The sequence below is a fragment of the Hyla sarda genome, chromosome 1 (assembly GCF_029499605.1).
Source record: "Hyla sarda isolate aHylSar1 chromosome 1, aHylSar1.hap1, whole genome shotgun sequence".
NCBI lineage: Eukaryota > Metazoa > Chordata > Amphibia > Anura > Hylidae > Hyla > Hyla sarda.
In genome coordinates, this window is record NC_079189.1 from 436,323,971 (window position 1) to 436,337,369 (window position 13,399).

At 42.1% G+C, this 13,399-nt stretch overlaps 2 protein-coding genes and 1 gene segment (V, D, J or C); all 3 read left to right on the forward strand.

Moving 5' to 3' along the window:
* Window positions 1–13,399, forward strand: part of LOC130282796 (immunoglobulin lambda-1 light chain-like) — a 271,573-nt gene that overhangs the window by 215,387 nt on the left and 42,787 nt on the right.
* The window catches only part of LOC130282791 (immunoglobulin lambda-1 light chain-like), a 108,449-nt gene that overhangs the window by 61,769 nt on the left and 33,281 nt on the right, over window positions 1–13,399 (forward strand). The window lies entirely within an intron of this gene.
* On the forward strand, window positions 7,154–7,661 carry VPREB3 (V-set pre-B cell surrogate light chain 3). The gene is made up of 2 exons (XM_056531628.1): window positions 7,154–7,210; window positions 7,292–7,661. Exons 1-2 carry the CDS (start codon window positions 7,165–7,167, stop codon window positions 7,636–7,638), a joined length of 393 nt encoding a protein of 130 aa, XP_056387603.1. The 5' UTR covers window positions 7,154–7,164; the 3' UTR covers window positions 7,639–7,661.

Genomic DNA, 13,399 nt, shown 5'->3' on the forward strand with positions numbered 1-13,399 from the left:
CCTTCCTATAACCATCAATAAGCTTCTTACACCTCTCAGCCGGAATGTTGGACCACTCTTCCTAAGCAAACTGCTCTAGGTCTCTCTTATTGGAAGGGCGCCTTTTCCCAAAAGCAATTTTAAGATCTCTCCACAGGTGTTCAATGGGATTTAGATCTGGACTCATTGCTGGTCACTTCAGAACTCTCCAGCGCTTTGTTGCCATCCATTTCTGGGTGCTTTCTGAGGTGTGTTTGGGGTCATTGTCCTGCTGGAAGACCCAAGATCTTGGACACAAACCCAGCTTTCTGACACTGGGCTGAACAGTGCGACGCAAAATCCATTGGCAATCCTCAGATTTCATGATGCCTTGTATACATTCAAGGCATCCAGTGCCAGAGGTAACAAAACAACCCCGAAACATCATTGAACCTCCACCATATTTCACTGTAGGTACTGTGTTCTTTTCTTTGTAGGCCTCATTCCGTTTTCGGTAAACAGTAGAATGATGTGCTTTACCTAAAATCTTGGTTTCATCTGTCCACAAGACGTTTTCCCAGAAGGATTTTGGCTTACTCAAGTTCATTTTGGCAAAATGTAGTCTTGCTTTTTTATGTCTCTGTGTCAGCAGTTGGATCCTCCTGGGTCTCCTGCCATAGCGTTTCATTTCATTTAAATGTCGACGGATAGTTTGCTCTGATACTGATGCTTCCTGAGCCTGCAGGACAACTTGAATATCATTGGAACTTGTTTGGGGCTGCTTATCCACCATCTTGACACCTTTCATAAATTTTTATCTTCCGTCCACGCCCAGGGAGATTAGCTACAGTACCATGGGTTACAAACTTCTAGATAATGTTACGCACTGTGGACAAAGGCAAATCTAGATCTCTGGAGATGGACTTGTAACCTTGAGATTGCTGATATTTTTCCACAATTTTGGTTCTCAAGTCCTCAGACATTTCTCTTCTCCTCTTTCTGTTGTCCATGCTTAGTGTGGCACACACAGACACACAATGCAAAGACTAAGTGAACTTCTCTCCCTTTTTATCTGCTTTCTGGTATGATTTTATACTGCCCACACCTTTTACTTGCCCCAGGTGAGTTTAAAGGAGCATCACATGCTTGAAACAATCTTATTTTTCCACAATTTTGAAAGGGTGCCAATCATTTTGTCCAGACCATTTTTGGAGTTTGGTGTGACATTATGTCCAATTTGCTTTTCTTCCTCTCTTTTTTGGTTTAGTTCCATTACACACAAAGGGAATAAACATGTGTATAGTAAAACATGTGTTACTGCAATCCTTTTCTGTGAGAAATACTTCATTTCCTTGAAAAATTTCAGGGGTGCCAACATTTACGGCCATGACTGTATGTTCACATGTCGGAGTCCCGTTGAATTCAATAGGATTCTGCTGTTTCTGGCACAGAATTCTAAATTCTGTGTCCTCAGAAAGAATGAACCTGTTCCATTCTTTCTGCAGACTCCGCACGGAATGCATAGCCATCTATGAGACGGCGCATTCCCGTGTGGTCCTAGCACCGGCATATTAGACCGGCACCTGCAGACTCTGGAATGTCCTCACTGAGATTTTTTGTGTGAATATTTTCAAATTTGAAAATAGCCTAAGAAACCCTTCATGTATTGCGGCTCTTTAACCCCTTAAGGACCACGGGCGTGCGGGTATGCCCTGACGTCCCGTTACGCCCATGGGAATTCCGGTCCCCGTTGCTCGCTGGGTGGGGACCGGACCGGGATGCCTGTTGAAATCAACATGCCCTTTGGCTGTCAATGCATGCTAAGAGTTGCAGTTTTGCAACAGCTGAAGGCACACTGGTTGTGAAAGAGAGTTTGTGTCCTAACTCAGTGTTTTGCAACCAGTGTGCCTCCAGCTGTTACAAAAATACAACCGTACATGCTGGGAGTTAAAGTTTTGCAACAGCTGGGAGGCACACTGGTTGCGAAACAGAGTTAAGTAGAAGTCGTCAAACACCTGTGGGGTTTTTACGGCTCACTTTACCCCTTGTTACGTTCCTTGAGGGGTGTAGTTTCCAAATAGTATGCCATGTTGGGGTTTTTTTGTGTTCTGGCACCATTGGGGCTTCCAAAATGTGACATGCCCCCCAAAAACCATTTCAGAAAAACTCACTCTCCAAAATCCCACTGTCGCTCCTTCCCTTCTGATCCCTCTACTGCGCCCTCCGAACACTTGACATACACATATGAGGCATTTCCTTACTCAAGAGAAATTGTGTTACAAATTTTGGGGGATTTTCTCTCCTTTTACCCCTTGTAAAAATTCAAAAACTGGGTCTACAAGAACATGCAAGTGTAAAAAATGAAGATTTTGAATTTTCTCCTTCACTTTGCTGCTATTCCTGTGAAACACCTAAAGGGTTAACACACTTTCTGAATGTTATTTTGAATACTTTGAGGGGTGCAGTTTTTATAATGGGGTCATTTATGGGGTATTTCTAATATGAGGGTACCTCAAATCCACTTCAAAACTGAACTGGTCCCTGAAAAATTCTGATTTTGAAACTTTTGTGAAAAATTTGAAAACTGCTGCTGAATTTTGAAGCCCTCTGATGTCTTCCAAAAGTAAAAACATGTCAACTTTATGATGCAAATATAAAGTAGACATATTGTATATGTGAATCAATATATAATTTATTTGGTATGTCCATTTTCCTTACAGAAGAAATGAAGAGAAAAAAGCGGAACCTTGTCTAGGCGCTGTTTGCAGATCCAGGTTAATGAAACACGAATATGTATGGAAAGTAAAGTGCCTGGAGGCACTATGGGAAGATTTATCAAAACTTGTCCAGAGGAAAAGTTGCCCAGTTGCCCATAGCAACCAATCAGCTTGCTTCTTTCATTTGAAACAAGGCCTCTGCAAAATGAAACAAGAGATCTGATTGGTTGCTATGGGCAACTGGGCAACTTTTCCTCTGGACAGGTTTTGATAAATCCCCCCCTATGTTTATTAATAGAGCTTCCAATGACGCGTTTCGGAAGGTATTTCCTCCTTCCTCAGATTGGCATACACACAGTAGCACCAGGGGTGCTATGTATACAAGCATAAACACCCACTTAAGGTGGGCGGAACAAAGATTTCATCCTCTCCCGTTGGACCCTGGGCCGTGTAGTTCGCTTCCATATTCTGTTTAACCCTAAGGGGTGATATGCCTATTTCTACATATATCTGGTGAGCAGCCATTTTATACATTCGTGGCTCCCCTAGTCCCTGATTGGGACACAGATACCCTGGGTAATACACGAGGAGCAGCCCTCTCCCCATTTTTCTTTTTCCACAGGTCTTATTTTCCTTACAAGCAGAGAGCTTCAAAGAAAAAAAAAAGAAAAATGCTAAAATTTTAAGGGAGGGGGAGTGGTTGGAAGTAGATGTGTCAATGCAAAAAGATAGGTATTGTTTGGCACTGTCACTCATAAATTAGATGTGGTTACAATGTGCTATATACGGTAGTTGCTGAATGTTTAGAGATACGGTGGTGCTCAGTCTGAACAGTTCATCATGCACATATCCAAGTAGTAAAAAGTAAAGAGACAGCGACTCACACCATCTTCATAGTATCTTCTTTATTTCTCAATGATACTTCCATAGTAGCGGGGGGGGGGGGGGGGGGACAGACAGGGGGTACAGAAGAAATGAGGCTACAGCAGTCGTTTCGCACTAGTTGTGCTTCATACAATCAAGATGGAATGTATACGTGTGATGTGTGTGTGTGTGTGTGTATGATGTGGGAATATGTATGTGTATGATATGTGTGATGTGTATGTATGTAATGTAGGATGTTGGGGGCAGTGGCAGGTGTGTATGTATGATATGTGTATGCATGATATCTGAATATGTGTGATGTGTGTATGTATGTAATGTTTGATGTATATGTGTGATGTGTGTGTATGATGTGGGAATATGTATGTGTATAATATGTGTGATGTGTATGTATGTAATGTATGATGTGGGGGCAGCGGCAGGTGTATGTATGATATGTGTATGCATGATATGTGTATATGTATGATGTCTGTGTATGTGTGATGTGTGTATGTGTGTAATGTATGATGTGGGGGGGCAGATGCGGGGGTATGCATGATGTGTGTGTGTATGATGTGTGTATGGGTGATGTGAGTATGTATGTAGTATGATGTGGGGGGTCAGCAGCAGGTTTATGTATGATATGTGTATGCATGATGTGTGTGTATGATGTGTGTATATGTATGATGTTTATGTATGTGTGATGTGTGTATGTATGCAATGCATGATCTGGGGGCAGCGGCAGGTGTATGTATGATATGTGTATGCATGACATGTGTATATGTATGATGTGTTTATGTCATGTATGATGTGGGGGGGGGGGCAGCGGTGGGTGTATGTATGATATGTGTATGCGTGATGTGTGTGTGTGTATGTATGATGTGTGTATGTATGTAATGTATAATGTGGGGGAGGGCAGTGGCAGGTGTATGTATGATATGTGTATGCATGATGTGTACGTATGATGTGTGTATGTGTATATGTATGATGTGTGTGTATGTGTGATGTGTGTATGTATGTAATGTATGATGTGGGGTTGGGCGCGGCGGGTTTATGTATGATATGTGTATGTATGATATGTGCATGTATGATGTTTATATGTATGATGTGTGTGTATGCATATATGTATGTAATGTATGATGTGGGGGGGGCGTGGCAGGTGTATGTATGATATGTGTATGTATGATGTGTTTAAATGTATGTGTATATGTATGATGTGTATGTGTGATGTGTGTATGTATGTATGTAATGTATGTATGAAGTGTTTAGTAAGGCATTGGGTAGATAGCCTCTGGCAGCCCAATCCGCAAATAATGTGTTTCAGTGTCTAGAGTGTAATGAATCCCATGTGTTTACCAGTTTATTTCCCAAAGGAGCATGTATGGACATTTCCACCAAAGTGCTAAATGGACTCGTCCCCTGTTGTTGTTAACTATACAGACCTGTGAAGGACATTTGGCAATAATGCCCCAGGAACTGTCAGTCTAGGCCCCAGTGGCCACTTCCAGTGGGCGCCGAGGACGGCTGTGTTTAATAGGGGGAGTTTGTGGTGGCCCAGTGCGGGAGGTGTTAGCCCGTACCCTTTCTGCCCTGTCAGGCAGCCTCCCTTCAGTTTACCCTGGGCCCCCCTTGCATCTGTCCCCCATGTAAATATGTTTATTATGTATTATACTGTGTAATGTGTGAAGAAAGCCTTGTCACTTTAAGACTATTTACCATGTGAGTTGTCATGTGATTGTTACCCAGGAGGTATCAGTGACCAGGTGACTTAAGGGTGACCAATGGGATTCCCCCAGAGCTTCCCCCATAAAATCCCTGGGTGGAGCCTCTGCTCTATCTCTTGCTTCCTGCTGAGGTCCAGTAAATTTGTGCCTATGTGTGTGCCCAGAGTCATAGGAGACCTCAAGTCCAGGCTGCAGCTACAAGCTACAAACCTGCAAGTAAGCCACAGTCACAGTCTTGTCAGTCATCAGTCACAAGTCAAGTCAGTCACAGTCATCATTTGTCAAGTCAACGTGGCCTGCATTAAATTGACCCCATCTACTACAAGTCCCAGCAAGCCCTTAAGGTCTCTGAGTCACTGGTCACCTTTGGGGGCCTGACTGAACTGTATAGACTTTTCTACCTGTTTAACCTCAGTAAAGCTACCGTTATCCGTAACTTGGCGCCGGAGTCATTATTGCCTCCATGCCTAGCCCAGGATCCAGCGGTATACCTTTAGGGGATATTGAGGATAAACCATGCCCTGGCATCACGAATACAAGGGGTTAATGCCATCTGCACCCAGGGTAATTCCATCTGCCCTGCATCCCACCCCATACCACATACAGTATAAGATGAGGGTAACACTAAGGCTTGTAGTGAATGAATAGAAGGGTATACTGCGGTTGCACTGTATTAGATGAGGGGCACACTATGACTGGTACAGTACTGGATATGTGTGAGGTACCCAGAAGAAAAGAGGCAAAAGTAACTGGGTGTGGTATGTATATAGAAACCTGGTTTGGCATGTAATTGTTTTAAGGGGAGAGAGAAGGAATTTTCTGTGGAGTCTAAAATAATTTTATTCATAAATGAATTAATTAATAAATAAATATTAAAAAGTTAGCATACCCCCAATAAAAACTACAGGCCGAAAACATGCTCTCATAAGGATATATTAAAAGTAAAAAAAAAAGATCAAGAATGTGTGTCTCATACTGCTGTAATAAAAAAATAAAAAAAATAGATATAGTTAACACTGTTTATACTTGTCTTGATGAAAAAAGTGGCACTTAATGAAACTTGCATTCAACCTTATGCCTCTTCTGTTTTAAAGGGGTCAGCTGGTGCCAGAAAGTTGAACAGATTTGTAAATTACTTCTATTAAAAAATCTTATTCCTTCCAGTACTTATCAGCTGCTGTACACTACAGAGAAAATGATTTTCTTTTTGAAAGAACTGTCCAGAGCAGGAGCAAATCCTCATAGCAAACCTATCCTGCTCAGTTCCTGACATGAACAGAGGTGTCAGCAGAGAGCACTGTGGACAGACAGAAAAGAACTCCAAAACTCTAAAAAAGAACTTTCTCTGTATTAAACAGAAGCTGATAAGTACTGGAAAGATTAAGATTTTTTAAAAGAAGTGATTTACAAATCTGTTTAGCTTTCTGGCACCAGTTGATTTAAAAGAAATTGTTTTCCACAAGAGTACCCCTTTAAGGTCCAATACAAAGTTAAACACATTTATACTTCACAGTGAATGATGTAAAAACAAATTCCAAAAAGGAATGCCGAAACTCCTGTATGTATTATAACTTCCGACTCTGTGTCCTGTGACAAGGACAGACTCATAATGTAAGTCTATGGGACTGTGCTGGTCTCATAGACACAGTGAACGCCTGCTTGTTCTCGTGACACTGAATCATTTTTTTTAACTCTCTTTATGTCAGTGTCACATTGTATATGTTTCCCCTTGAGATATCAGCAGGATTTTATACTGAAATTCAGGCTGTGGCCAATATAGGATCTGCCCACCTGGTGTAGCCTCCTATCAGATCTGATCACATTTACATCAAGCTCTTTGTGACTCCTTATAATCAATACGAGGAGGTGGATACACATCAGAGGTCTCTGGGTTCACAAGCAACATGTCCTGGGCTGCTTTATTCTACACTTTGGTCTTTTTCTGCAAATGTAAGATGGGACAAATAGAAAGAACACTTTCATTCAATATGTGCTTGTATCTATCCATGGCATTGTATTTTTTCATTTCAGATTGTGCTACTCAGGTCACCGTGACACAGTCAGCGTCCACATCAGTTTCCACTGGGGACACAGTGATAATCTCCTGTACAGTTCAGGGATTCAGCATAAGTGATCGCTATGTGTACTGGTATCAACAGAAGGAAGGGGATAAACCTCGGTATCTCCTATGGTATGATAGTGACAGTCGGAAACACCAAGGAACAGGAGTCCCCGATCGGTTTTCTGGGTCTAAGGACAGCTCACAAAACACTGGTTACTTAACTATTAAGCAATGTACATTGGATGATGAGGCATATTATTATTGTGCTATGTGGCATCCCTCTATAACCTGGTTACACACTGTAACAAAGCAATGAGGAACTGAGACATATAAGGCCAAGTATAAAATGCCCCTATTGAAAGTTTTATTTGCTTTCAAATGGGGAAATATTTACTGGACTTGCTTTAAATTCGAAGATTGTTACAGATTAGAGTTGTGCACTAGAAACATTTTCGTTTTGTTTCGTTTTTTCGTTTTGGAAAATTTTTTCGGTTCGGCAATATTTTCGGTTTAGATTTTTCGGATACATTCGGTATTCGGGTTGATTTTTTTTTTCGGATACGTTCGGTATTCGGGTACATTCAGTAAATCTTTTTATTCTTTTTTGGGCTTTAGCGATCCTAAAAAATTATGGAGATGCCTTTTTTATTAAAATTTCGTAGGGTACCATAAAAAAATCATAATAAAAAAGATACAGTAGTGATGGAAAAAATTGTATCTAACGAAATGTATCTTTTTTTATTATGAAATGTTTATTCATTTTTAAACAGGGATCAATTTATGTGAGCGTGTAAAGCACTAAAAATGTACCCGACAATAATAAAAATGTATTGTGTGCGTGTTTTTCACTTTTTTTTTACATTTTTTAGGTAGTACTACTACTCCCAGCATGGAACACACTCTTCCATGATGGGAGTAGTAGTTACCTGTGATAATTGACAGATTGCAGGGATCCCTTGCGATCCTCTTGTATAATGTATAGATGCGGCGGCCGCTCTTCTATGGTCCCCTGCGCTCACGTATATATACACATATTCATATTTCCCGCAGAGCTGTGATTGGCCAGATGGTTCCAGCCAATCACAGCTCTCTGTGAGAAATAGGAATATGTGTATATATACGGCCGTGCAGGGGACCATAGGAGAGCGGCCGCTGCATCCATACATTATACAGGAGCATCACATCGGGTGTCAGGAGTGATACCCGCAGTGATCTTTCCTTTACTACAAGTACTACTACTCCCACCATGGAGTACACTCTGCTCCATGCTGGGAGCTGTAGTATCTGCATTAATAGACAGATCGCAGCGAGTGTCAGAATTTACACTCGCTGTGAAATGTCTATTAAGGCAGGTACTTCAGCTCCCAGCATGGAGCAGAGTGTACTCCATGTTGGGAGTATTAGTACCTGCAGTAAGGGACAGATCCCAGCGGATGTCACTTCTCCTGACACCCACTGCAATCGTCCTGATGTGAAAGTCGGGATCAGCTGTTCTCAAGGCTACAGAGCCGGGAGAACAGCTGACGCTGAGCTGTAGGTATACATCGTATATCTACTGCCCAGCAAGACCTTACAGTGAGCTTGCAATGTGTATACAGTATACACATTGCTGGCTCACTTAACCCCCTGCTGAGCTGTGCGCTATGCGCAAGCCCAGCAAGGGAAGAGTTAACTTACACTGCTGGACAGTGTAGGCTAACCCTTTGGGCGGTATACACTATATACAGCTATCTATAGATATCTGTATACAGTGTATACAGAAGACGAAGTCCGCTTACTTTCCTCGAGTACCGGGCAGGTCCGTGTAGCTCCGCCCCCTAGTGATTATGTCATTAGTGGGTGGAGCTACAGAAGGGAACAATGCTAGTTAATCTGAAGCTCTGTTCACATTGTCCATTTTGTATAATGTGAACAGACCCTTCTGGCAGTGTCTACCCAGACAGGGAGACTCCAGCTGTTGCTAAACTACAACTCCCAGCATGCCCAGACAGCCAAAGGCTGTCTGGGCATGCTGGGAGTCGTAGTTTTGCACCAATTGGTGGCTCCCTGTTTGGGTAGACATTGTATCATGGGTGCTCTCCCCAGCGGACAGCGCCAAAAATGTCATAACCATTTTTTTGTGTTTTTTTTCTTCTCGTTTCAGATCCGTGTATGCAGAGGATTACTGTGGATTCGATGGATTACGGCGGATTATTTTTTTCTTCTTTTAATAAAATGGTTAACGAGGGCTGTGGGGGAGTGTTTTTTTAAATAAAAAAATTTTTTAGAATGAAAATACGGGGAAACCTATACGTTTTTTAAAAAAATTTTTTATTTAAATAAATAAATAAAAAAATGCATAGGGTTCCCCGTATTTTCATTCTCAGCACAATATCAACCAAACAGCAACAGCCTGACGTTACCAGGGTGGGCGAGGACCATTGTTACTGGCCCTCCCCAGCCTAAATAACGCCAGCCTGTTACCGCCTAGGCCCAGGAGCGCCATTTTTGACGCTCCGGGCTTGTTGGTACCGGCTCTTCCCAGCACCCCTGTGGCGTTGGGTACCGGGGTAATAATTGGGGGTTAGCGCTAGCTGTTTTTGGGGCTAGCACTAAGCCCTGGCTTAGTAATGGATTCAGTCAATAAGACAGCTTCCACTACTAACCCTGAAAATTCAATAAAAAAAAAAAACACAACACATTGGAAAAATTATTTTATTTAAAAAAACACTCCCCCACAGCCCTCGTTAACCATTTTATTAAAAGAAAAAAAAATAATCCGTTGTAATCCATCGAATCTGCAGTAATCCTCTGAATACACGGATCTGAAACGAGAAGAAAAAAAAACACAAAAAAATGGTTATGACATTTTTGGCGCTGTCCGCTGGGGAGAGCACCCATGATGCAATGTCTACCCAAACATTGAGCCACCAATTGGTGCAAAACTACAACTCCCAGCATGCCCAGACAGCCTTTGGCTGTCTGGGCATGCTGGGAGTTGTAGTTTAGCAACAGCTGGAGTCTCCCTGTCTGGGCAGACACTGCCAAAAGGGTCTGTTCACAATGTGAACAGAGCTTCAGATTAACTAGCCTTGTTCCCTTCTGTAGCTCCGCCAACTAATGACGTCATCACTAGGGACCTGCCCGGTACTCGAGGGAAGTAAGCGGACTTCCTCTTCTGTATACACTGTATACAGCTATCTATAGATAGCTGTATATAGTGTATACCGCTCAAAGGGTTAACCTACACTGTCCAGCAGTGTAAGTTAACTCTTCCTTTGCTGGGCTTGCGCATAGCGCACAGCTCAGCAAGGGGTTAAGTCAGCCAGCAATGTGTATACTGTATACACATTGCAGGCTCACTGTAAGTTCTTGCTGGGGAGTAGATATACGATGTATACCTACGGCTCAGCGTCAGCTGTTCTCCCGGCTCTGTAGCCCTGAGAACAACTGATCCCGACATTCACATCAGGACGATCGCAGCGGGTGTCAGGAGGAGTGACATCTGCTGGGATCTGTCCCTTACTGCAGGTACTAATACTCCCAACATGGAGCACACTCTGCTCCATGCTGGGAGCTGTAGTACCTGCATTAATAGACATATTGCAGCTAGTGTAAATTCTGACACCTGCTGCGATCTGTCTATTAAAGCAGGTACTACAGCTCCCAGCATGGAGCAGAGTGTACTCCATGTTGGGAGTAGTAGTACTTGTAGTAAAGGAAAGATCACTGCGGGTATCACTCCTGACACCCGCTGTGATGCTCCTGTATAATGTATGGATGCGGCGGCTGCTCTCCTATGGTCCCCTGCACGGCCGTTTATATACACATATTCCTATCTCACACAGAGAGCTGTGATTGGCTGGAACCATCACAGCTCTGCGGGAAATATGAATATGTGTATATATAAGTGAGTGCAGGGGACCATAGAAGAGCAGCCGCTGCATCTATACAAAAGGATCGCAAGGGACCCCGGAGATCTGTCAATTAGTACAGGTAACTACTACTCCCATCATGGAAGAGTGTGTTCCATGCTGGGAGTAGTAGTACTACCTAAAAAATGTTTAAAAAAAAGTGACAAACACGCACATAATACATTTTTATTATTGTCGGCTAGATTTTTAGTGCTTTACCCGCTCACATAAATTGATCCCTGTTTAAAAATTGATAAACATTTCATAATAAAAAAGATACATTTCGTTAGATCCAATTTTTTCCATCACTACTGTATCTTTTTTATTATGATTTTTTTATGCTACCCTACGAAATTTTAATAAAAAAGGCCTCTCCATAATTTTTTAGGATCGCTAAAGTCCAAAAAAGAATAAAAAGATTTACGGAATGTACCCGAATACCGAATGTATCCGAAAAAATCAAACTGTATCTGTATCCTTTTTATTATCTTTGTTATTAGAATGTATTCTTTACGTTCGTGTACCGATAACGAATGCATTCGTTATTTATCGAATGCATTCGTTATTTTGTTATTCTTAGTATCGTGGCTATTTGGGAATGTTCAAATTATGTTTTCGTGTATTCGGATCGGTCTGAATGCCCGAAAATGGTAAAATTCGGTAAATTAGACATTCGTGCCAAACTGAATTGCACATGTCTATTACAGATAGAGGGGGAGCTCCATCAAAATCTGTCCATAGTAAAGGTTGCTGAGTGGCCCATAGCAACCAATCAGATCGCTTCTTTCATTTTTCAGTCTTCGGGTATGGTCACAAGGAAGGAATCTGCTGTGTATTTTACACTGCGGATCCGTTGATGATGGACCCTACAGTGTGCATCCAGCTGTGCCTGCTTGTAGCAGCAATCCCCCTCTACGACACACAGCAATCAACTAGTTGCAGCACGCATGCACAGTGTACTTGCAAACATCGCGGCCGCTCCCCCTGCTCCCTGAGCTAGGCCAAGAACAGCCGTGATGCGTGTGACTACACTGCGCAAGCGCGCGGGGACATGCATGACGCTGTGGGGGAGATTCATCAATAATGGTCTTGGCTAGATCCTTTTTGTGGTTTGTCTAGATGCGTTTTTGTTTTTTTTGGTGATGCTGCTCCAAATTTATCATATTGTCGCAGTGACCATGATAAATTTCGCGCAGATCTGCACCTGTATCATTTTCAACACCTCTTTTAGATCATGTCTATCCTGCTTCTAAGGCTGGGATTCCACTTTTTTTTCCCAGTATTTTTTCACTGAACCCCCCCCCCCCCCCCCCAGAATAAAACGCCAATTTCCTACATCTTACATTTTTGCATTTGAGTGGAAAATGCATTTTTGGGTATAAAAAAAAAAAAGATGCAGTAGGGATGGGAAAAAATCTATTTAACTACTATTCACATCACTGGCCAGAGTACAGAGCAGAGATGCCAGCGCTGTAGAGAGCAGCTCTCATCTCTGCAATAGATAGGACGATCGCAGTGGGTGTCAGGAGTGATACTTGCTGCGATCTGTCCCTTACTGCAAGTACTACTACTCCCAACATGGAGCAGAAAGATCACAGCAAATGGCACTACTGACACCCACTGTAATCCTCCTGTATAATGTGTAAATGCGGGCGCCGCTCTTCTCTGGTCCCCTGCACTGCCGTATATATACACATATTCATATTTCCCACAATCTGGCCAATCACAGCTCTCTGCAGGAAATATGAATAGGTGTATATATATGGCAGTGCAGTGGACCATAGAAGAGTGGCCGGACGCATCTATAAATTATACAGAAGGATCGCAACGGACCCGGGGCGATCTGTCAATTAGTACAAGTATTACTACTCCCATCATGGAACAGTGTGTTCCATGCTGGGAGTAGTAGTACTACCTAAAAAATGTTTTAAAAAAAAAGTGAAAAACACACACACACACTACATTTTTTTTATTGTCGGCTACATTTTTTAGTGCCCTGCCCGCACACATAAATTCATCCCTGTTTAAAAATTTATAAAAATGTAGTTATAAAAAAGAAACATTTCATTAAATACAATTTTTTCCGTCACTACTGTATTTTTTTTATAATTTTTTTTTTAATGGTACCCTACGAAATTTTATTAAAAAAAAGGTATCTCCATCACTTTTTTGGATCGCTAAAGT

Bases quoted from the DNA above. Each gene is read 5' to 3' on its own strand.
- VPREB3 (XM_056531628.1), top strand. From the start codon at position 7,165: ATGTCCTGGGCTGCTTTATTCTACACTTTGGTCTTTTTCTGCAAAT. The intron at 7,211-7,291 runs GTAAGATGGGAC...TTTTCATTTCAG, and splicing joins TTTGGTCTTTTTCTGCAAAT to ATTGTGCTACTCAGGTCACC.